At 40.1% G+C, this 22,742-nt stretch overlaps 1 protein-coding gene across 14 annotated transcripts in view; it reads left to right on the top strand.

The window, feature by feature from the left end:
* trip12 (thyroid hormone receptor interactor 12) overlaps positions 1 to 22,742 on the top strand; it is a 212,129-nt gene that overhangs the window by 125,098 nt on the left and 64,289 nt on the right. For 12 of the 14 annotated variants that reach the window (XM_048542108.2, XM_048542107.2, XM_059651238.1 and 9 more), the window contains 9 exons: positions 909 to 1,065; positions 1,777 to 1,930; positions 3,861 to 4,089; positions 5,866 to 5,984; positions 6,148 to 6,346; positions 13,184 to 13,284; positions 15,659 to 15,833; positions 18,267 to 18,408; positions 21,122 to 21,313. In XM_048542108.2, coding sequence (XP_048398065.1) covers positions 909 to 1,065; positions 1,777 to 1,930; positions 3,861 to 4,089; positions 5,866 to 5,984; positions 6,148 to 6,346; positions 13,184 to 13,284; positions 15,659 to 15,833; positions 18,267 to 18,408; positions 21,122 to 21,313 — 1,468 coding nt within the window. The remainder of the gene's footprint in view (positions 1 to 908; positions 1,066 to 1,776; positions 1,931 to 3,860; positions 4,090 to 5,865; positions 5,985 to 6,147; positions 6,347 to 13,183; positions 13,285 to 15,658; positions 15,834 to 18,266; positions 18,409 to 21,121; positions 21,314 to 22,742) is intronic. The other 2 variants (XM_048542114.2, XM_048542115.2) reach the window with 1 other exon arrangement.

The following is a 22,742-nucleotide window of genomic DNA, read 5'->3' as shown; positions in this document are numbered from 1 at the left end:
CCATATATCCACCACTCTCTGGGTGAAGAAGTTTCTCCTCAACTCTGTTCTAAATGGCCTACCCTTATTTTTAAACTGTGTTCTCTGGTCCTGGACTCACCCATCAGCGGAAACATGCTTCCTGCCTCCAGAGTGTCCAATCCCTTAATAATCTTATACGTCTCAATCAGATCCCCTCTCATCCTCCTAAATCCAAGTGTATACAAGCCCAGTCGCTCCAATCTTTCAACATATGATAGTCCCGCCATTCCAGGAATTGACCTCGTGAACCTACGCTGCACTCCCTCAATAGCAAGAATGTCCTTCCTCAAATTGGGAGACCAAAACTGCACACAATACTCCAGGTGCGGTCTCACCAGGGCCCTGTACAGCTGCAGAAGGACCTTCTTGCTCCTATACTCAATTTCTCTTGTTATGAAGGCCCGCATGCTATTAGCTTTCTTCACTACCTGCTGTACCTGCATGCTTGCTTTCATTGACTGATGTACAAGAACACCTAGATCTCGTTGTGCTTCCCCTTTACCTAACTTGACTCCATTGAGACTTTTTGGTGTTTTCCATGATTCTACCATTCATAGTGAAATCCCTTGCCTTGTTTGCCTTCCTCCAGTGTATTACCCTAGTTATTTTTCCAGGTTGAATTTCATTTGTCCCTGCTTGCCCACCTGACCAGTCCCCTGTCTACATTCTTGAATAATAATTCTTTGTTTGGCAGGAAAACTTGGAATTCACAATTTGCCTCCTTTTCTGATTAATCAGGTTTTATCTGTTACAGTAGTCAGTTGAGTGAGTTTGTGATTTTCCTTGTCTTAAGTTGGCTGTAGAATGCAATGACTCCAATACTTGGTGTTAATAATTACAATGATCATACACCATGGTAAAATCTGCTTCATATTTTTCTTTTGCAGTGAATTAATGCCATGTCTACCCAAAGAAGGAATTTTTGCTGTTGATACCATGTTAAAGAAGGGAAGTGCACAAAATACAGATGGTGCAATATGGCAGTGGCGTGATGACCGGGGTCTCTGGCATCCATACAACCGAATCGATAGTCGCATAATCGAGGTATAATACCTTAGACTATGAAAGATTTATGTAGAGGGTGGGCTAAGCATGGGAAATGAGTTCCATCTTTGTCTTAACTTCATAGCAAGTGAACCTGGTTATTACTGGGCTAGTAAATCTAAGGTATTTCTTCAGATGCTACACAAAAGGTAATTAGCCCTCTCAATTTTAAGGGTAACTTTATCAACCTGCCTGAAAATTAACTAGAGTGAACAGTCTCATTCCTTAACATTAGTTTTACAAATCTCTAATAAATATTAAGAAAAGTTAATTATGTCCCAAATCTAAAGATTCATTAGCAGGAACTTTTTAACATGAATTTGTGCTGATGCATGAAAGCTAACAGTCTCTGAATTGAAAATGACTTTTGTGATCTGCAATAGTACTGTGTTCTGCCATGTACCACTTAGATCTGTTAAAGTTTCATAACTTAGTTTATCATGGTGCACATCCACTCTTGCTGCCTGTTACTATGTACAATCAAATCAGACTTCAAAAGCTCAGCATATCTTTATATGTGCAGACATGTACTTGATATGTTGTGAGTAGATTTTTGTGCTTACGAACCAGTGTTCCAAGCTTGGAACTAGTGTCCTGCATATGCTGGTAAATATTAACCAAAAGTGCCCTGGACACACTGGCAAGCAGTCTAATCTTAGGTCTGCAGTAATCTTTTTGTATGCTTTGACGGTCTGTTCACATTGTTCACAGGCAGCCCATCAAGTGGGTGAGGATGAAATAAGCTTGTCAACATTGGGTCGAGTTTATACTATTGACTTTAACTCTATGCAGCAGATCAATGAGGACACTGGAACAGCCCGTGCTATTCAGAGAAAACCCAATCCATTGGCCAACACGAACAATGGTGAGTACTGCCTTCTGAATTAAATTAATCCTAAATTTTAAACTATGAGGTGAGCTCAGAAAATCTTGTGTATTCTTATTGATATTTTTTGTTTTTGGTCAGCCTGAAACCTGGAGAATAGCCAAATTTGCTTTTGTAGACAGATCCTTTTCCCCAAAGAAGGAAAAACTTGGATTTCTGCAGCGCCATCACAGCCTTAACATTAAAAGAACTTCAAAATTGCTCCATTAGATGTACTGTTGTTACTGCTGTAATAGAGAAGAAACCTGACAGCCAATTTTGTACACAGCACTGTGGTTGCAGGCTATCTGGCCATCAGTTTAAATGAGGAACATACATTGGCTTAAGTTATACCATTGTCCAAGAGTGCTGTGAGATTTTCCTTTGGTTCAGTTGTAAGCAGAGTGTTTTCACATCTTGCTCAAAAGAAGCTGAGTGTATTGCATTGCACTGTTGGCCTAGATTTTGTTCAAATCTGTACAGTGCAATTTGAATTCTGACTTTGAATGAGACTGCCCTCACTGGATGACTATAACTGATGGCATATTTTTGTTCACTTGGCTTACTTGCTCTAACATTATGAGCTTGTCGCAGGCTTATAGGTTCAGAGTTGTAGTTTTCTGGCTAATTGAGGAAAAACTAATCTCTTGTCCAAGGTTTTCAGGAAAGAGTGGTAATATGAACACTACGTATTAGAGGCTTATTACTTGGACTGTATCAATTCCATTTAGCAATGTGCCATTAAAAAAACTTTGTTTTGTTGCATGGTCATTGCACTCTTCTGTTCTTCAGATTTTGCATTTGATGTCCTTGTGTTGTCCTTTTTAGTGACTTCGGTTGTCGTGGGAAAATTCCAGCATCATTGCCAAGCATTCAGCTGATTTTTAGCTTTACGTAATTAACTGAGAATGTCTGATCTATTCATATCTACCTATTTTATGATGTGGGTTTACTTCAGAACAATGCCTGGATTTAAACTGAATGGTTGCCTTAAAGCCAAAAGATTTTACTGGAACTCGCAAGAAACTCAGTTTTCATACTTTTTGAACTCAGTAATCTATTTAAACTAATTGCCAGAAAGAATTTGGGACAAAAACTACATTTTCCTGATCAAAGCAGATTTCCTCAGGAGAATGCAATGATAATAACGGTGGATCATGATACTGTACAAATTGCGCCCATAAAATCCATCTTTTTACAGCAGCAAGATTTCAGAACATGATTGAGGAATGCCTCCATCTCTGTTGTGTCTGGGATTTGTGCTGTCATATGCAGCAAAAGATCTCAACCTAATTGTATATGCGTTTAAAAAATGGTTAATTCATAATATAGTTGATTTTTGGTAACGTAACATAGTTCCGAATATTTCTTGGCCAGGGTATGCCAAAAGAGCCGATGGCTTGTATAATCGGCTCGTTCCATACGAGGATAAATACCTGGAATAATGACTAACTGCTGTTGAGAAAAATCCTTTACATAGCTTGATTGAAACATATCAAAACAACTGCATACAATTTTACGAACAGCTGAAAGGAAGGAAGAGACTAACACAACTTCTGTCTTATCGCAGTTATGATAACTTCTCCAATCAAACAGATGTAACAGAGATAACAAGGTGTAGAGCTGGATGAACACAGGAGGCCAAACAGCATCAGAGGAGCAGGAAAGCTGATGTTTCGGGCCTAGACCCTCCTTCAGAAAGGGTCCAGGCCTGAAACGTCAGCCTTCCTGCTCCTCTTGATGCTGCTTGGCCTGCTGTGTTCATCCAGCTCTACACCTTGTTATCTCAGATTCTTCAGCATCAGTAGTTCCTACTGTCTCTGAAACAGAAGTGACAGTTTAATTCTGATTTAGTTAAATGCATGTTGTTATTTGAAAGTGTTGGTGATTTCAGGAAAATGCAATCTGAAGTCTATGCTTTCTTATATAGGTGGTCACTCTGAAACAAGAAAGGATGATGCACGTGCTCAACTAATGAGGGAGGACCCAGACCTGGCTAAATGCTTTATAAAGACATTGTTTGGTGTGTTATATGAAGTGTATAGTTCATCAGCTGGACCTGCTGTCAGACACAAGTGCCTTAGAGCAATTCTTAGAATAATTTATTTTGCTGATGCTGAACTTCTGAAGGATGTTCTTAAAAATCATGCTGTTTCCAGGTTTGTATTGATTGTAACAAGCATAGTTTATGAAACTTGCACAAAGTTCAATATTTCAGCAATTTTTCCAAGTTGAGTTCCATCCTGGATGAACAATTCTTCCAGTACTGAGCTTTGTTAAAAACAGAAATATCAGTCGTCAGACATATTCCAAGATAATTAGTAAGAGAGGTGATAAGTCAAAAAATGTACAACAAATTATGATCTGAATTCTGTTGTGAATAGATGGTGAGAAGAGCTGCAATAACTTTTTTATAGGAAGTTGGAAAAATACATAAAGGGAATAAATACAGGCCAATGGGCAATGTTGGCAGCCATCAAATGGGCCAAACACCTCTCTTCAGAGGGTCTTCCATGCTTCCCTACTGGTGCTACATCCAGTCAAAAATAATTTGAATGCTTAATGGGCTTGCATCTTTTTGACTAAAGGCAGAAAATGATGCCTTTCATGAAAGGCATGGTAATGTCCTGTATACATACAGGAGGTGCCCGATTTGCAAAGTCAAACCCATACATAGTTGTAGTTTTAAAGACATGATGTGAACGATTCCCATACTTAAAAATAGTAGCTTTCGGTTGTCCTGTGTTGTGATATGACTTGCCCTCAAATGGACTTGCGTGGACTCCAAATCAGAGCCCATTCGCAACCGGGGGGGGGCCTGTACGCTTCTATAACTTTTCCAATAATTCGTTATCCCTAATATCCTTTTAGGGAGGTGGCATCCTTACCACCTGGTCTGGCCTACATGTGACTCCAGACCCACAGCAAAGTGGTTGACTCTGAACTGTCCTTTGGGCCATTAGGGATGGTCAATAAATGCTGGCCTGGCCAGTAATGCCCATGTCCTGTGAGTGAGTAAAACAAAAACTAATGAGCAATTTCTTAGAGCTCTCCTGTTCGCCTCCCTTGCACCTGTTCATGCTGTGTCCTTCGTGTGTTTCGTATAATATCTTCAGTTCAGCTTATTTGGGATATTGCAACTGTTATGACTTGGTACTTTTGTGCCTGAAAAACAAGACTTTGTGGTTATATCGACACCAGAGCCAAATTTGATTGAACTTAGCATTCAGGAGCACAAGCAAAATTAGAGACTTGCGGAACTGGGAGGTAATCCCACTGGTTGGGGTCAACAAACCTGTGAACACAAAATGCAAATTATTGACTTGTAGTTACTGATTTTGTGTTATCCAAAACACTTCCTTCATCAAATATATGGGTACGTAAGAGTTCAAGTTTGCTGACGTACAATGCAGGCTTATTTCTTTACATATAATACCTGACACCCTTAAGATGTCCCAGGAATCTTTTAGTCGATATGAAATGTACACTGCAGACATGACCTGTCAAGCATTCTCTGCTACATGCAGTCTGTTGGGTTCTGCAAAGGCATTGGATACCTTGTAAGCAGTAAGTGAAGGCCTTTAAGACCTCGTTATTTCTATTGCCCCCAAGCCTCACTGTCTCAGCAAATACTTTTTTTAAGGACATCAAGGGCACTTACATGACAAGGCAGCACATAGGTTTCATCGATTAAGGTATGAGATACTTGGTTATGCTTAGATACAGATCATATCTGCAGTGTACACTTTTAATGTAAGTGCAGCTCTCTTTGATAAATATTAATTTGAAGCAATGTCTACATTATTTCTACTGTTGAAATAGTACTTAATTCAAAACAATTTCATTAATATGTACTAACATTCTAAATTTCTCATGTGAACTTTAAATTAATCTGCTTATCATATGTTTAACCTCATTTTCTTGCTCCTTTTCAGCCACATTGCTTCCATGTTATCAAGTCAAGATTTCAAGATTGTTGTCGGAGCGCTACAGATGGCAGAAATTTTAATGCAGAAGTTACCAGATATATTTAGTGTTTACTTTCGAAGAGAAGGCAAGGAATCTAAGTTTATAAAATTCCAGAATTTTAATATTTGAGTCGTGGATTTCCCTCAGAATTAAAATTAAAAGTTAATTCGTATCTTTTTGGCAGTTAAAACAGTCAGAATGTTGGACGTTGCAGTGCAAATTATTACTAACTTTTGTTTTGTTGGAAGGTGTGATGCATCAGGTGAAAAATTTAGCGGAGTCTGAGGCGCTACTTACCAGTCCTCCTAAGGCATGTAGTAGCGGAATAGGAACGCTGGGCACTGCTGCTACAATTAGCACAACCAACGTTGCAAGCACTACAGTTGCAGATCTTGGGTCTCCCAGTTTCCAAAGTATGGATGATTCTTTGGACCTGAGTCCACAAGGGTAAGTTGATTTAAGTTTTCAAATGCGGGCAAGAAAGCCGTCTTACTCTGCAGTCTGGTTCAGATTGTCACAATTTATTTATGGTGTTCTGATCTCTGCCAAATTGCAGAGATCTGATATGATGTCTCATTAAGAGGAGCAATTTGGCTCAATCGATTAACAAGTGCATTTTAGTCATAGAATCTCTCAGCATGGAAACAAATTCTACAGTCCAACCAGTCCATAGAATCGTACAGTGTGAAAACAAGCCATTCGGCCCAACAGGTCAACACGTTTCTCCGAAGAGCATCCCACCCTGACTCATCCCCCTATCTTTGTATTTCCCCGTGTCTGACCCAAGCATCCCTGGACACAATGGGCAATTTAGCATGGCCCATCCACCTAGCCTGCACATCTTTGGACTGCGGGAGGAAACCCACGCAGACACTGGGAGAATGAGCAAACTCCACGCAAACACTGGGAGAATGTGCAAACTCCACACAGACAGTCGCCCAAGGTTGGAATCGAACCCGGGTCCCTGGCGCTGTGAGGCCTCAGTGCTAACTACTGAGCCACTGTGTCACCCCATGCCAACCATAATCCCAAACTAAACCAGCCCCATCTGCCACGCTTAGCCCATAACTCTCTAAACATTTCTTATGCAGTACTTATCCAAACGTCTTTTAACCTTGTAATTGTACGGAAGTTTCATTCCACAGACAGACCATTTTGTAAAATAAAGCACAGAAATAGACCGTTAAGTCCAACTCCATCCACCAAATAATCCCAATCTGACCTACTCCCATTTACCAACATTTGGCCTGTATCCTCTAAACCCTTCCTATTCATGTCCCCATCCAGATGCCTTTTAAATGTTGTAATTGTATCAAACTTAACCACTTCCTCTGGCAGCTTGATCCATACCTGTACCACCCTTTGTGTGAAAACGTTGCCCCTCAGGTCCCTTTTAAATCTTTCCCCCTCACCTCAAATCTATGCCCTCTAGTTTTGCACTCCCCCTCCACTGGGAAAAGGACCTTGGCTGTTTACCCTGCCCTGGCCCCTCATGGTTTTATAACCTTCTATAAGATTATAAGATAAGATTGCAGCTCTGCAAAACCCTGGTGAGACCACACTTGAAATATTGTGTCCAGTTCTCATCGCCCTATTATAGGAAAGATGTGGAGGCTTTGGAGAGGGTGCAAAGGAGGTTTACCAGGATGCTGCTTGGACTGGAGGGCTTGTCTTACGAGGAGAGGTTGACTGAGCTCGGACTTCTCTCTCTGGAGAGAAGGAGGAAGCGAGGTGACCTGATTGAGGTGTACAAGGTAATGAGAGGCATAGATAGAGTTGATAGCCAGAGACTTTTCAGCAGGGCAGGATTGACAGCCACGAGGGGTCATAGTTTTAAGGTGTTAGCGGGAAAGTATAGAGGAGACGTCAGAGGGAGGCTCTTCACCCAGAGAGTTGTGAGTGCATGGAATAGTTTGCCAGTGGTAGTCACGGAAGCAGAGTCATGAGTGACATTTAAGTGACTGCTGGACATGCACATGGACAGCAGTGAATTGAGGGGAATGTAGGTTAGGTTATTTTATATTTGGATTAGGGTTATTCCACGGCACAACATCATGGGCCGAAGGGCCTGTACTGTGCTGTACCTTTCTATGTTCTATTACCCTTCCACCTCCACTCCTGGGAAAATAGCTTACTGATTGCTGTTCCCAAAATGCTTCCCCACTGAAACTTTGGTCACCTGGCCAGGTTTGTTCCCTGATATAAGGCCTAGTATGGCCCCTTTCCTTAGTTGGGCTACCTACACTTTTAATTCAAGAAACCCTTTGGCTGCGATGAATAAATTCTGCCCCATCTAAACACCTTACAGCTGGAGTCCTAATCAATATTGAGCAAGTTGAAATCACCAACTACTGCAATAATGTTGTTGTTCATAGCACTTTTTTAAAGCACTGAATCATTGATAATTGTATCTTTACGTTTCAGATTACGTTTTTTCCCTAAATACCCTGTACCCTGGCTGTCCTTTTTCACAGAAGCAGATTGATGTGGTTCCAAGATTTTAATTTCAGGACCACCTCATGAAATTGCACTCCCCAAAAAATCCCTCTGTTACATTATTTGAATGTATGGGCTAGTTCTCCACTTTAAAACACAAAATAGTCCATGTACTAGAAATCTAAAATAAAATCAGAAAATACTCAGCAAGTCCAGCAGAATCTATGGAGGTAGAGATGAGTTTTTGTTTTGGGTTGATATTCATTCATCAGTGACTTACATTTCTTTTGGTCTTTAGATGATACAATTAATGAGCCCTTAAAGTAGGGGAAGAACTTTTGTTCAGTATCGTGGTTTACACAATGTCAAAGCTCCCTGAAAGGCATCAGAGCCAGTGCATTGGTTTAAGAATAACATTAGAAAATGTACCAGGCATTTGCAAAAGCAATATACCCTCGACGGGACTCTGATAATTGATCAGATAATTTAACTGATGTTAAAACCAGTGTCACTAGCCTTAGAAACTTGAATTGTGAGTTCCAGAACACGCTCTGAGTAGGTGACGGCTACAGTCTAGGAAAAATAGATGGTTGGTGCTGGAGGCTGAGCTAGTCTTGTTCATTAACTGGGTTTCTGTTCTGAATACCATGAGAGCTTTTGTTCCTCAACAAACATTGAGATTCAAGGGTTGAGACATCACAGGTGTCTCAGTTTCACAAGTGGAGAGGAAGAAGAATGGAAGGGCAGTTGTGATTTTAAAAAAGGGAACAAATGGATTTTTTTTTTGCAGTTGTAAATGTGAATCTGAGAATGCTGCCTCCCTCTTGGCAGATCAAGGATGCCACTGGCTGTGGGGCCTCTAAAGCAGTAATCTCAGATTTACTACTAATATATGTTGCCCGTTCTTATAGAAATAAACGGATAGTGTGAATGAACACGTGGCTTGAGAAATTGTATCAAGGGGAGAGCTTTACATATCTGGGGCATTGTTACCAGTTCTGGGCCAGGTGAGACTGATTACGCCTCAGTGAACTGTTATAAGTAGATTTACTCATCTTGTTGGGTAAGACTTGAATGCTAGCTTGTTGGGGAATGGGAATCAGAGGGAATTCAGGTGGGAGGAAAATCTGGTTGAAATGTAGAACTGCCATAAATATTAGAGTGGAAAGTAAATAGGAGAAACAAATGTAGCATCAAACTGTCCCAAAATAGGTATTTTTTTGAAAATAAAAGGCAGCAAAATAGGTACTCTGTGAATATGTGCAGCATTCTCAACAAGGTAGATGAGATGAGAAATATATAGATTTTATTGTCATTATGGAAATATGGCTGTAAGTTGACCAACAGTGGGAAATGAATGTTCAAAGATAGCCAGTATGTAGGAACGGCAGGCATCATGGACCAGGAGATAGTGGTGCTGCAAAATTTGTTTATTCATGAATGGGATGAGGGCATTGCTGGCTTGGCAGCATTTATTGCCCAGAGGGCAGTTCCAAATCCCCCACATTGCTGAGAGTCTGAAGCAACATGGAGGCCAGACCAGGTAAGGATGGCGGCTTCCCTCCCTAAAGGACATTAGTGAGCCACATGGGTTTTTCCGAGCTCTTAGATTGGGAGAAAAAGCTGTGGAATTTACCTGGGTGAGTGAAGAAGCAGCAAACATGAGTTGTTAATGTGCCATCAGTCATGCGAATTGAGGGCATAGTATAAATCAGAATGTTTAGAGCTAACATAACATAATAAGGATAATGCGGTATTCACTGGTGACTTTTAATCTATATATCGATTGGATAAATCTAATGAGCCCCAATACTATGGTGGACACGTTCGAGAGAGGTGTACAAGAGAGTTTTCTAGTGGAGTGTGTTGAGGAACCAGTTTGGATTGGCCTGTTCTAGTGCTAGTACTACTCAATGAGAAAGGGATAATTTAATAATTTTGGGGAAACTATGAAGGAAGAGGAGCAGGAACAAATGTTGGAGAGGCTCAGCAGGTCTGGCAGCTGAACGAGGAATGGTCACTGGACCTGAAACGATAACTTTTCCTTCACAGATGCTGCCAGACCTGCTGAACTTTTTCAGCAACTTTGTTTTTGTTCCTGATTTACAGCTTCTGCAGTTCTTTCAGTTTTTAAAAGAAACTGAAGATCTTATTTGATCAAAGGAAAAGGCTTAAGTTGCTGAATAATGTAAGCTTCAGATGTGGGAGTATTTTAGAATTCAGCAAAAGAAGAAAGAAACATATAAACAGACAACAGAATCTGGATTAAACTGGCAAGAAACAAATGATCTGTAACAGTTTGTGTTGGTATATTGAAAGGAAAAGGTCAATGAAGACAAATGTACAAGCAGAGACTTAAATTATAAAGAAATTTGCAGAAAAGCTAAATTACTTCATCTTCAGAGAATGATACAAGGCATTTCCCAAAACTAGAGATCATGACAATGAGGAACTGAAAAAAATTGGTATGAGCAAAAAAAAGTTAAGGGGACTAAAAATAGGCATATACCCAACATCTGGTACTCTACATTTGATAGCATTAATGGATGTCTTTCGAGATAATGGATGCCTCGTTGATCATTGCAAATTCTATAGCTTCAAGAACTATCTGTGCAAATTAGAAGGTTGTAAATGTAACCTTTCTGTTGAGAAATCATAGAGGAAAGGGACAACATCCGTTCGGATTTGATAATTGGGTTTTTAGAAAGTAATGCTTTGATTGGACAGTCAGTGTGGAGTTATGGAAGGGAAATTATGTTAGACAAACTTGTTAGTATTTAATTTTGAAGTTTCTAGGGGACAGCTTGTGCATTGGATCCATATATTAGGTTGGTTAAGAAAATCAGTATTTGGGATAGAGAAAAATGGGTTGAAGGTTAATGGATAGAAAGCAGTAGAAATTAGCAAATCATTCTTGGGCTCGTAGGCCGTAATAGGGTAGTGCAAGAATAATTGAATTCCATCTGGTTGCAATCAATTTCTATAATTTAGATGTGGGAACAAAAATGTACAACTTCCAAATTTTTTGATGGCACAGCATGAGGTGGGGATGAGTTAGAGCATGATGCAAAGAGGTTTCAAGGCAATTTATACAAGATCATGGCAGATGGAATATAATGTGAATAAGTGTAAGGCCTTCCACTTTGAGGACGAAAGGGAGGTTGTATTAAGTCACTGCATGTGCAGCACCAATTAGGAAGGCTCATGGAATGCTAACTTTCCTCAAGGATTGAAGTGAAGATGCTGTGTTTCATTTTTATAGAGATGTGATGAGTTCACTGTTTTGGGCATTGTGCAGTTTTGGTCCCCTTACTGAAGGAGGAAGTACAGCAGAAGTTCACCAGACTATTTCCTGGGATGGCATCGTTATCCTTTTGAAGGGGAAAACTTAGAATAAATGTGGTCTCATTGAAAATTAGTAAATTCATTCATACTGTATGCAGACAAAATCGTTCCTTTGGTTCGTGACTTGAAAACCAGAGAATACAGTCTCAATAAGGGACAGGCTATTTTGGATTGCGGTGAGGAATTCCTTCAGGAGTGGCTAGTGAATATTTGGAGTTTTGGACTCTAAAATACATGAAAGCTTAGACATTCAGTATATTCAATGCATTGACTTAGATTTCTGCATGCTCATGATGGCAGGAATGTGTGGATTGTGAAGGAAAATGATATTGAGGACAGAAATCAGTTATGATCGATAATGTCAGAACAGGTTTGAGGGTCTGACTGCGTGGTAAGTTATTTCATGCAAGGTATTTAAAGGCTTGCACCCATTTGTTTCTTGTAAATTTGAGGAAATCCTACTTTAACAATTATGCTTTGATCAATGATGTGCGAAGTCTCATGTCTAAGCTGCCTTACTAAATGATTTAGTTTTAACTAACTGGTTGGCAATAAACCGAAACAGCCAAAGGAGTTTTGTACAAACCAAAAATGTAAATAATGCCAAGTGAGGCATTCTAAATACTTGCATGTCTGGCATACCAGAATATTGAGTGAGAAATCTCTTTCCAAAGTGCTAGTCATTTGGTGCCAATGCTGGGTGTAGAAATTGATCTACGTACGTAAGTCACATTTTTATCTGTGAAACATTTTACTTCTTGTACAGGATAGCTTACACAGAAATTTCATAACATTTTAGACATTTTTATACATCAATATGTTAAACAATTGGGTGTAAAGTTTGGTCCTGTATAAAGTTTTGCTGCTGACTTCCCTGAAAGGCTACATGGTTCATTTCAGTTTGATGTAACTACTCCCAAGAATAGAACATTGACACAAAATGTTACTAAGTTTAAAAGTGAGCTTTGTGTTGGTTGCAGTGTTACTGTGTAAAATTAATCTTTCAAAGCCTATTGGAAGTAGTTAACGCATTCATTTGGATTGACAGGAATGTTGCTGTCAAAAGCATAATGTGTAAAATAAGTTATAAGATATTAGTGCTTTGAATTATGTTTTTTCCACCTCATCTTGGGCAACTTTGCTGTCTTAACTAATACAAAGACAGATTAACTTGTAATTTGTCTCATTATGGTTTCCGGAAGAGTGTATAAAATTGGTGTCCGCTTTACCGAGCTAACTATACTAGCCCAGGATAACAAAGTGTGAAGCTGGATGAACACAGCAGTAGGCTCTCTGATGAAGGGCCTAGGCCCGAAACGTCAGCTTTTGTGCTCCTGAGATGCTGCTTGGCCTGCTGTGTTCATCCAGCTTCACACTTTATTATCTTGGATTTCCCAGCATCTGCAGTTCCCATTATCTCTTATACTAGCCCAAGACCTTTCCATGTTGTGATGAGGAAATACTGCTACACTTAATCATGATGAAACACCTCTGCTTTTTCAGACGATTAAGTGATGTCTTAAAGAGGAAAAGATTGCCAAAGCGCGTAACCAGGAGAACGAAGTATTCACCTCCAAGAGATGATGAAAAAGTAGACAATCAAGGTATGAATCGTAAATTAACATGGTGTATTACAGGTAGTAAAAATAAAATTGTCAATTAGAATTTGCCTGTAATCTTGAGGTCTTGCATTATTGAGTGAAGTGCTGTTGGGGCGTTATGATCCTAGTGGAGACCAATAAATTGAATTTCTCAATTTCCAGCAATTGACTGGAAGAAATCACATAAGTCAGGTTCTAACATTATTACTGTAACAAACTAGAACCAGCTTTGATTCAGTATTTAATTAAACTACTTGTGGCGGAAATGACAGCCATGTTCCTCTGCTTGACATGTAAAACAAGTAAGCAATCCCTTCTCCTATTGTACTTTGTAATTCAAATGAATGCTTCATTCTCCAGGAACTGTGCACAGCTATTCTGAGCTCACAATGGCTTGCTTGCTTTTTCAATTCTGGCCAGGTAACTTGTAATTCCTGAATTTGTTTCCATAGTCACTGTAATCCTGGAGATTTCTCCTGCTAGCCAAAGCTAGGTAAATCTTAAAGCCTCCTTTTTCACAAGCCTAGTCTGTTTATTCTGAATACACGCTCTTGTATGCTTTCTGCATGGCAAATAATAAGGCTGGCGTTTGAGTCTTTTGCAAGAGGCCTCTCTGTTTTTGCTCTGATCCTTTCAGATTGTCTTCTGAGAAGTTCAGGTCAATATTAAAAATATCTACTTGCAGATGCAGCAATGACTTGCTATGAACCTCCAACTGATGTTTTGGGCTTGTGGCTTTAAATCTCCTCGCCACAGATTGAAATTTGATTTTAAGAATCTGGAATTTAAAAACTATGGGCACCATGTAACCACTTTGTCATAAAAATCCTTCTGGTTATGGAAGGAAATCTGTTTCACATCTGACTCCAGGCAACAGACATGAGGTTGACCGCTAATGGCCTAACTAGCAATGTCAACATCCCATGAATAAGTAAAACGGACCCTGAACTCCATTCTCACTTGAAATTAAACATTGTTTAAGGTGTAATGATTCACAAAACCTGACTGACTTAATCTCCTGCGATAATCTCCTCCTCCTCCTCCTCCTGTACTCTCTCCACCTATCATCTTTTCTCTCCATCTTCGGTCCACCTCCCCCTCTCTCCCTATTTATTGCAGAACCCTCACCCCATCCCCCTCTCTGATGAAGGGTCTAGGCCCGAAACGTCAGCTTTTGTGCTCCTGAGATGCTGCTTGGCCTGCTGTGTTCGTCCAGCCTCACATTTTATTATCTTGGATTCTCCAGCATCTGCAGTTCCCATTTTCTCTGACTTAATCTCCTTCTCAGGTCTCTACTAAGCAGTCTATCCATCATCAGCACTGTTGCTCTTGTCATTGTTCACAGGTGTTAACATCTTGCACATTTTTCCTGGTAAATTAATCTGAGCCTCAGTATCCTCATGGTGGTCAACCACCCAAATGATTTGAACAAGTTTCAAAGCAGGGCACATCAGTTGTTAACTGTTCTATTTTACCACAAATTAAGCAGACACTTCCTAAAAGTAAACTTTTTTTAGACTTGTATGTAAGTGTAAATGACAGTTGTACTGAGTTCCCCTTCAAACGCAAACTGTACTCAAATGAAATGAACTAACTGCCTGGGGTATTAACAAAACCATGATTTTTAAAAAAATTTAGTTCGCTTGTGGGACATGGGCATTGCTGGCTTAGCCAGCATTTATTGCCTGTGTCTAATTGCCCTTGAAGGCCAAAATTTACATTGTGATTTTATTTGAATCTTAAGATTGAATTTGTGGGACATAAATGCAGAATAGATTGAAAGGTGCGGTGGATCGTATGGTAGCTGAAATTGTCAACGGATAACTCCTATTTGCTAAGCAAACATTAAGTATGGAATAAATGAGTCTGTTAAGTGCACCTTCCTTGCCTGAACGATCAAGTCCACCATCCCCTTCTTACAATCTGTGTTAAATACTCTGGAGTTCTGTCATGTTGTTGCCATTGGCCTGGATCTTCAGTGGTTTAGGCATGAGGACTGTTCCACTACTTCCATGTCCAAAACAGCTAAATCAAATTGGGGTTGTGTCTGTGAACTCGTCAGGCATACTTTTGAGGTTTCCACTTTTAGTTTGTTTAATTTTTTTTACTTTAGTTTGTTAAATTGTGTATACGATTTGCAGCTGAATTTTTAAACAAGCCGTATTGAATTTCTGTTTGTCACAATTGACTGACGTTAGATGAATGTTCGAAGCAAGTTTGATTGCTTTACAAGTGACCAGTTTAAGATTGTGCTTTGTGACATATTGACCATTTTTGTTTAGGAAAGAAATTCAACTTGATTAAAAATGTCCTTTTGGAAAATTGTTAGCATAACGCCACCTCATTGCTAATGTTTACTCTCTATTCTTTTATGCAGCAAAGAGTCCAACAGCCACCCAGTCACCTAAATCATCATTTCTTGCAAGCTTAAATCCTAAAACGTGGGGAAGGCTAAGCGCACAGTCCAATAGCAACAACGCAGAACCTGCACGCACTGCCGGAGTTAGCGGCATTGCACGGGTCACCCCAAAAGATACCATGTCCAACAACAGGTATTTGATTATTCATTTCTAATTCCCCTAAGTGGAATTGTGGAAGAGACATGAAGTTGAATTGCTTTATCTAATCAAATTATGTTAATGCAAAATGTTCAATCTCTTCTTGAGAACTAATGTTGCACTCATTTCAATTCAACAGTACTTTATAGACCGTGCACAAATTAGTTTACCCTGAGATAATGGGAACTGCAGATGCTGGAGAATTCCAAGATAATAAAATGTGAGGCTGGATGAACACAGCAGGCTCACTCTACCCTCATTCACTCTTCCACCAGGCAGAAATCTGAATACACATACAACATATTCAAGAACATCTTCCTTGTCCTCTGACTTTTGACTGGACTTCAAAAGTGTTAATTCTGACCGCACTCTCTGCACACCACCTGTGGCTGTAACACTATCCTACTACACTGATGAACTTTATGGAATGATGTGCCTGTATAACCAGCAAAACAATTCACCATCTGAGTGACAACAAGAAATCACCTAGCCTGCACATCCCTGGACACAAATTTAGCTGGCTACTCCACTTAACCACCTCTCTGATGAAGGGTCTAGGCCCGAAACGTCAGCTTTTGTGCTCCTGAGATGCTGCTTGGCCTGCTGTGTTCATCCAGCCTCACATTTTATTATCTTAGTTTACCCTGACATGCTTTATTCATATAGATAATACAGGTAGTTCTGCTATAATGTGTGTTTCATTAATGCAAATTGGCTGTATCACAATTGAGTAGTGAAACCTGTTTGGATAATGCGAGCTTCCCGCTGTACAGCTGTAGTGATTTTCTATAGCAATTTCCCTATAACACAGTTTTCCATAGCATGAGGTCACCCAAGGATGCAACCATTGCGTTATAGGAGAACTATGTACCATGAAATAATCCAAGCGCTCCTAATAACTGTTCAGTTTCTTCCATCTGACAGTAGTTCATTAATAATTTTTGTACAAGGTTAGCATTTGATGTGTTAAAACCTATTCTGGTTAATTAGTTGGGTGAGGGCCAGCATCAATAGAATAGTCACTTCTTTTTTCAACAAAAAAGTGAAAACAAATTACCAGACCTCAGCAGCTGTATGGGTGAAAAGGAGTGAAAACAAATCTTGGCCAGGTAAATTAGAATTAGTATGGCAGAGAAGACTGGAATAGGACAACGGTTTGTCTTCAGAGTTTGTACTATTACTGTGTTCTCCTAAGGGAAACCAGGTGAGGAAAATAGACTTAGTGCTCGCTGGAGCACTGAGAAGATGACGTCCAAGGTGAAACAGGAAAACAAGGATGCAAATGACAGATATTAAGTTTAATATGGTGAGAACTGAGTCAAATATCGAACGTTCTGGAAGAGATTTGGCAAAAAAAGGGTTAAATTGAATGACAGCTCCATAAAAGGGAATTCTAAAGTTTTTGAGAAACGAGTAAGAAATGTTCAAGGCTCATGTGGTGGTAGTATCCCTATTTCTGATTGAGGAGGTCCTGATTCAAGTCCCACCTGCTCCAAATGTGTGTAATGCTATCTCTGAACTAGTTGCGAAAATATCAGCAAATAGTCTTCAGAAAATCCCAAACCAACTTGACAGCAATAATGCAGAAGCTCTTCTGGCTGTGTGTGAATAAGTATTATTGTTCTGAGATTACTGCAGTTCTGCTTTTCCAACTGGACAATGAGCTTCTACATGCATGCTGCTTGACCTTGTATAGAAGACAACCTTTTTAAACCCCTGCTGTTCAGACAGAGCTGCTATCTTCTCTGTCTGTGTTTATGGGATTCTCCTCAAGTCCAGGACCCCTGTGTCTGACTGAGTCTATTTTCCACAGCAAAACTGACAATGTTACTTTTCTGGCCAGATGTGAATGCTGACATTGAGTTTGTCAGGCTTCCTTTAAAGCCCCTGTGCCCAAGCCAAGTAGGTCTCCCAGGCTGACCATGAAGCCGAAATCAGCAGGCCTTCACATAACCTTCAGTACTACACCATCTTAGTTTAAGAGACTCTTAAACGTGACTCTCTTGTAAAATATTGTACTCAAACTGTCATGTTGAAACGAGCTGGTTGTTAACATTGCGTACTTTTCGTAGTCATAAACACTTAATTTAACACCCACAAGCCCGTGCCCACCAGTTTTTCATTTTGTTCCTTTGATGCTCTTGAAATTAGTTGTTTCCCTCTCTTTTGGCAACGAGAAACGATATGTGCCGATCAAAATGCAAGAAGTGTAAAAACTCTACCCAAATTTTTTTTCCCTCTCCAGAAGTAAGCAGGATCTATACATGAAGGAGGAACCCTTCAGAAGAATTCAGAAAAATGTTAGACATTAAATAGACTAAATTGAGAATTGCTGCTACATTGGGGAGGCGTAAAACTGGAAGTAAGTAATGTTATGATATGTTTCAGTGCTGGCTTTGGATTGTGAAATCTATCTTCTCTTCCCAGAGAGAAGATAAAAGTATGGATAAAGGAGCAAGCCCATAAGTTTGTTGATCGTTACTTCACCTCAGAAAATGTGGACGCAAGCAATCCAGCACTGAATGTACTTCAGAGACTATGCTCTGCCACTGAACAGCTCAGTTTGCAGGTCTGCATCAAATATTTTTGAACAGCTTTGAATGGCTAGTTTGACTAAATGGCTTCAACTTGAAATGGTTTGTGTGTGTGGCCTAATGTTATCACTTGAGTAAATTTGAATGCCTCAAGTTACAGTCTTTGCACAACAGCAATTGTCCATTTTGGTATTTGTTTTTAATTAATGCCCTCCTCTGCCTAACTACCTCACAGTAAGCTTCATTCCTTAATAGATTTCTAAAGAGGTAAACCTCTTCTGCACCCTCTCCCAAGCCTCCGTACCCTTCCTCTAATGTGGTGAACAAAATTGAACACAATACTCTAAGTGTGACCTGACCAAAGTCTTGTAAAGACATCCTGACTCTTGTCCTTGGTTTCCTAACCAATAAAAGCAAGCATACCACACACCAAGGTAACAGTGTGGAGCTGGATGAACACAGCAGGCCAAGCAGCATCAGAGGAGCACAAAAGCTGACGTTTCGGGCCTAGGCCCTTCATCAGTAAACCTGAAACGTCAGCTTTCCTGCTCCTGAGATGCTGCTTGGCCTGCTCTGTTCATCCAGCTCCACACTGTGTTATCTTGGAACTGCAGATGCTGGAGAATTCTTTTATCTGTGATACCATACACCGCTTTTACTTGCATGGCCACTTTGAGATCTGTGGACTTGAACCCAAGGCCGCTCTGTATATCAAGGCAGTTTAGACTCCTGCCATTAACTGTATGCTTTATTGTTAACATTCAGCCCCCATCTCCGCCCCCCCCCGAAAAAAAAAAGTACAGCATCTCACACCCAGATTTAACTCCATCTGCCATTTCTTCGCCCTTATCTGCAACTGGTCTATATTGAATCTTGTTGTATCCGACAAATTGATAAGGAAAATCACCTACTTTTAAATTGATGGTGGAAGGAATGTTTTTTTTATGGTGCCTTTTGCCTCAGGATATCCTAAGCATTTTAGACAATAGTGATTTTTAATTACTCCTGTAATATGAGGCCTTCAACCAGTTTGAATGCAGCTCAAATGGGATAAGTCACCAGATAATCCATTTTACCAGTTGTTCCCTATGGTTAAAGGGTCAAGAACAATTTTAAGGTTGACAGTTTAGAGAAGATTTGAGACAAAGTGATTTCATTCAGGGTGTTCACTCAGGAATGCACTGCCTGGGAGGGTAGTTGAGGCAGAAATTTCACAGACTTTAAAATGAATTTAGATAAATACTTGAAATTTCATCACATTCAAGGCTTTAGGCCATGTGCTAGAAAGTGAGATGTATAGATTTAAGAAACTTTTTGCCGATGCAGACTCAATGGGCTGAAGGGCTTCTTCTGTACTATGTGATTCCATGACTTTACCATTTTAGCTCGTGACAGTGTCTTCTGTCTATTCTTCTATCCTCAGTCTAGTTTTCAGCTTTATTAGAATCTACCTTGTTCCCAGAGTTTTGGGCATCTTTCTTCCTGTCTAGCTGTACACTTGTTTGAAGATAATACAGCATTATAGTTATTTTAATCAACCTGTAATGTTCACACCTCCACGAGCAAGTGGGAGGCATAAACCTGGACTTCGTTGGCCCAGAGACAGGTAGGGACACTAGCACTACACCTCAAGACCCTCCAACTCTGGAAATGATCGCATCACAGGTAGGCAGGGCAGTGAAGAAGGCTTTTGACACGCTGGCCTTGGTCAGGGCATTGAGTTACAGAAGTTGTAAAGTTATGTTGCAGTTGTACAGGATGTTAATGAGGCTGCAGTTGTGTTCAGTTTTGGTCACCTTGGTATACGAAAGATGTTATTAAACTGGAAAGGGTGCCGAAGAAATTTACAAAGATGTTGCTAGGACTGAAGGGCCTGAGTTATGGTGAGAAGCTGGACAAGCTAGGATTTTTTTTCTTTAGAGCAGAGGGGAGTGGGGAGAATCTTACAGAAGTGTATAAGGTCATGCGAGGCATAATTAGGGTGCATGCACTTAGTCTTTTTCCCAGGGTTTGGGAATCCAGGTCTAGAGGGCATCAGTTTAAGGTAAGAGGGGAAAGAATACAGGGGGACCTGAGGGGCAACTTGTTTACACAGAGGGTGGTACACACATGGATTGAACTGCCAGCAGAAGTGGTTGAGGTGGGTATATTAACAACATTTAAGAGGCATTTGGACAAATACATGGTTAGGAAAGGTTTAGAAGGATGTGGGCCAAGTGCAGAGAAATGGGATTTGCGTGGATGGATGGATATTTTGGTTGGCATGAACCAGTTTGGCTGAACGACCTGTCTCCATGTTGTAAAACTCTATGAATCCTGAAATGACCACTGATTAGTATCTTGCTGTTCAACTGCAGACTGACCAACCCTGTGAACTACCTCCTCTACCCCAACTACTCCCTGATTTCTATAGATGTACTGATGCCTCCTATGTATTCTGCAGTTAGCCATTCCTGAAGCATAATTGATTTTAAAGTGTAGGAGTTGCACCAGGGTTAACTGTTTTGTTTTACTTATCACCTGAAGATGTCTGCTTGCAAACAGAATTCCAAAGTGGATTTCTGAGGATTACAAATGGAATCTTATATACTCACTCTAAACATTTCAAGTTGCGTACCAATTATTATAAGCAACATGTTCTCATGAAAATTTTCCATAATGACTGTTTTATTTGCACACCGTAATTACACAATATTATTTCAATAATTACAACTCTACATGCAAGCTCATGGTATTTTCTTTCCAAAGGTGGATGGTGGAATTGAGTGCCTTTTGGATATCCGCTCAATAGTCTCGGAGTCTGATGTGTCGTCCTTCGAAATCCAGCACAGTGGTTTTGTCAAACAGTTGCTATTGTATTTAACTTCAAGAAGTGATAAAGATCTTGTGAATCGAAATGTCAGGTTGAGAAGATTCCTTCATGTTTTCTATGGTTGTCCAGTGAGTAACTTCTGGTTTCAAAATATGTAATTTCTTTGATAGTCTGCTATTGATTTGTTATCTACATTAGTTTACCTAGTAGCGTCAAATCTGCCTGAAGTAACTTTTATCTTAAGTTGACGTTTTAGACAACAAAAAAAACGGAAAGAGCTGCAGATACTGTAAATTAGAAATGACCACAGAAGTTTATGGAAAAGCTCAACAGGTCTGGCAGCATCTATGAAGGAAAAAAATGAGAATTCAGATTTCGGGTCCAATGACCCTCCTCAGAACCTGTTTCTGTTCTGAGAAAAGGTCACTATGTCTGAAACATTAACTCTGATTTTTTTTTTTCCTTCACAGGTGCTTCCAGATCTAAGCTTTTCCAGCAACACTAAATTTCTGTTTCAGGCAACATTGATCCCTATTTAGTGCTCAAAGGTGCTCAAACCATCTTGTGGTAACTAGAGATGGACAGCAAAACCTTTGAATCCTTCTAAGAAGCTGTAACATTGAAAACCCCAAGCGCTTCAATGATCAAGCCAAGTGTGTGCTTGTATTTTGAAATAAGGACCTGTAGGCTTGGAATAATTGATCAAATTTGAATATGTCCAAATGTCATTTTACCTCTGACCAAATGTATTTCTTGTCATTTGATCAAGTGAAAACTGTTCCCTTTTGGGCAGCATGGTGGCTCAGTGGTTAGCACTGCTGCCTCACAGGGACGCGGTTTTGATTCCAGCCTTGGGTAACTGTCTGTGTGGAGTTTGCGCATTCTCCCCATGTCTGTGTGGGTTTCCTCCAGGTGTTCCACTTTGCTGCACAGTCCAAAAATGTGCAGGCTAGGTGAATGGGCCGTGCTAAATTGCCCTGTAGTGTGTGGGTGTGTGCTTGTTACGTGGATTAGCCATGGAAAATGTGATGTCACTGAGACTGGGTGTGATGCTCTTTGGTGTGTTGGCGTAGACTTGGCTAAATCGCCTATTTCCACAATGTGGGGATTTTATGATTCTCATGACTTCTTCAATGCAATTCAGTATTTATTAACGTAGCGTCATAATGCCCCAAATCACACTTTTAAAAGAACAAAAATAGCCTCTGTACCTTTTTATATTGTGCTATCCCCATTATTTTTGCAATTTACCGGTTTAAAAACTGCTTAACTAGCCCAGACAAATCAAAAACTTTAGCTGTTGGTCTAGATTTAAGACCATAAGACATAGGAGTGGAAGTAAGGCCATTCGGCCCATCAAGTCCACTCTGCCATTTAAATCATGGCTGACGGGCATTTCAACTCCACTTCCCTGCACTCCCCGTGGCCCTTGATTCCTTCTCAGATCCAGAATTTGTCGATCTCTGCCTTGAAGGCATCCAATGTCCCAGCCTCCACTGCACTCTGCGGTAATGAATTCTACAAGCCCACCACTCTCTGGCTGAAGAAATGTCGTCT

The sequence above is a fragment of the Stegostoma tigrinum genome, chromosome 14, assembly GCF_030684315.1.
Source record: "Stegostoma tigrinum isolate sSteTig4 chromosome 14, sSteTig4.hap1, whole genome shotgun sequence".
Taxonomy (NCBI): Eukaryota; Metazoa; Chordata; class Chondrichthyes; order Orectolobiformes; family Stegostomatidae; genus Stegostoma; species Stegostoma tigrinum.
This window is presented reverse-complemented; position numbering and strand designations above follow the sequence as displayed.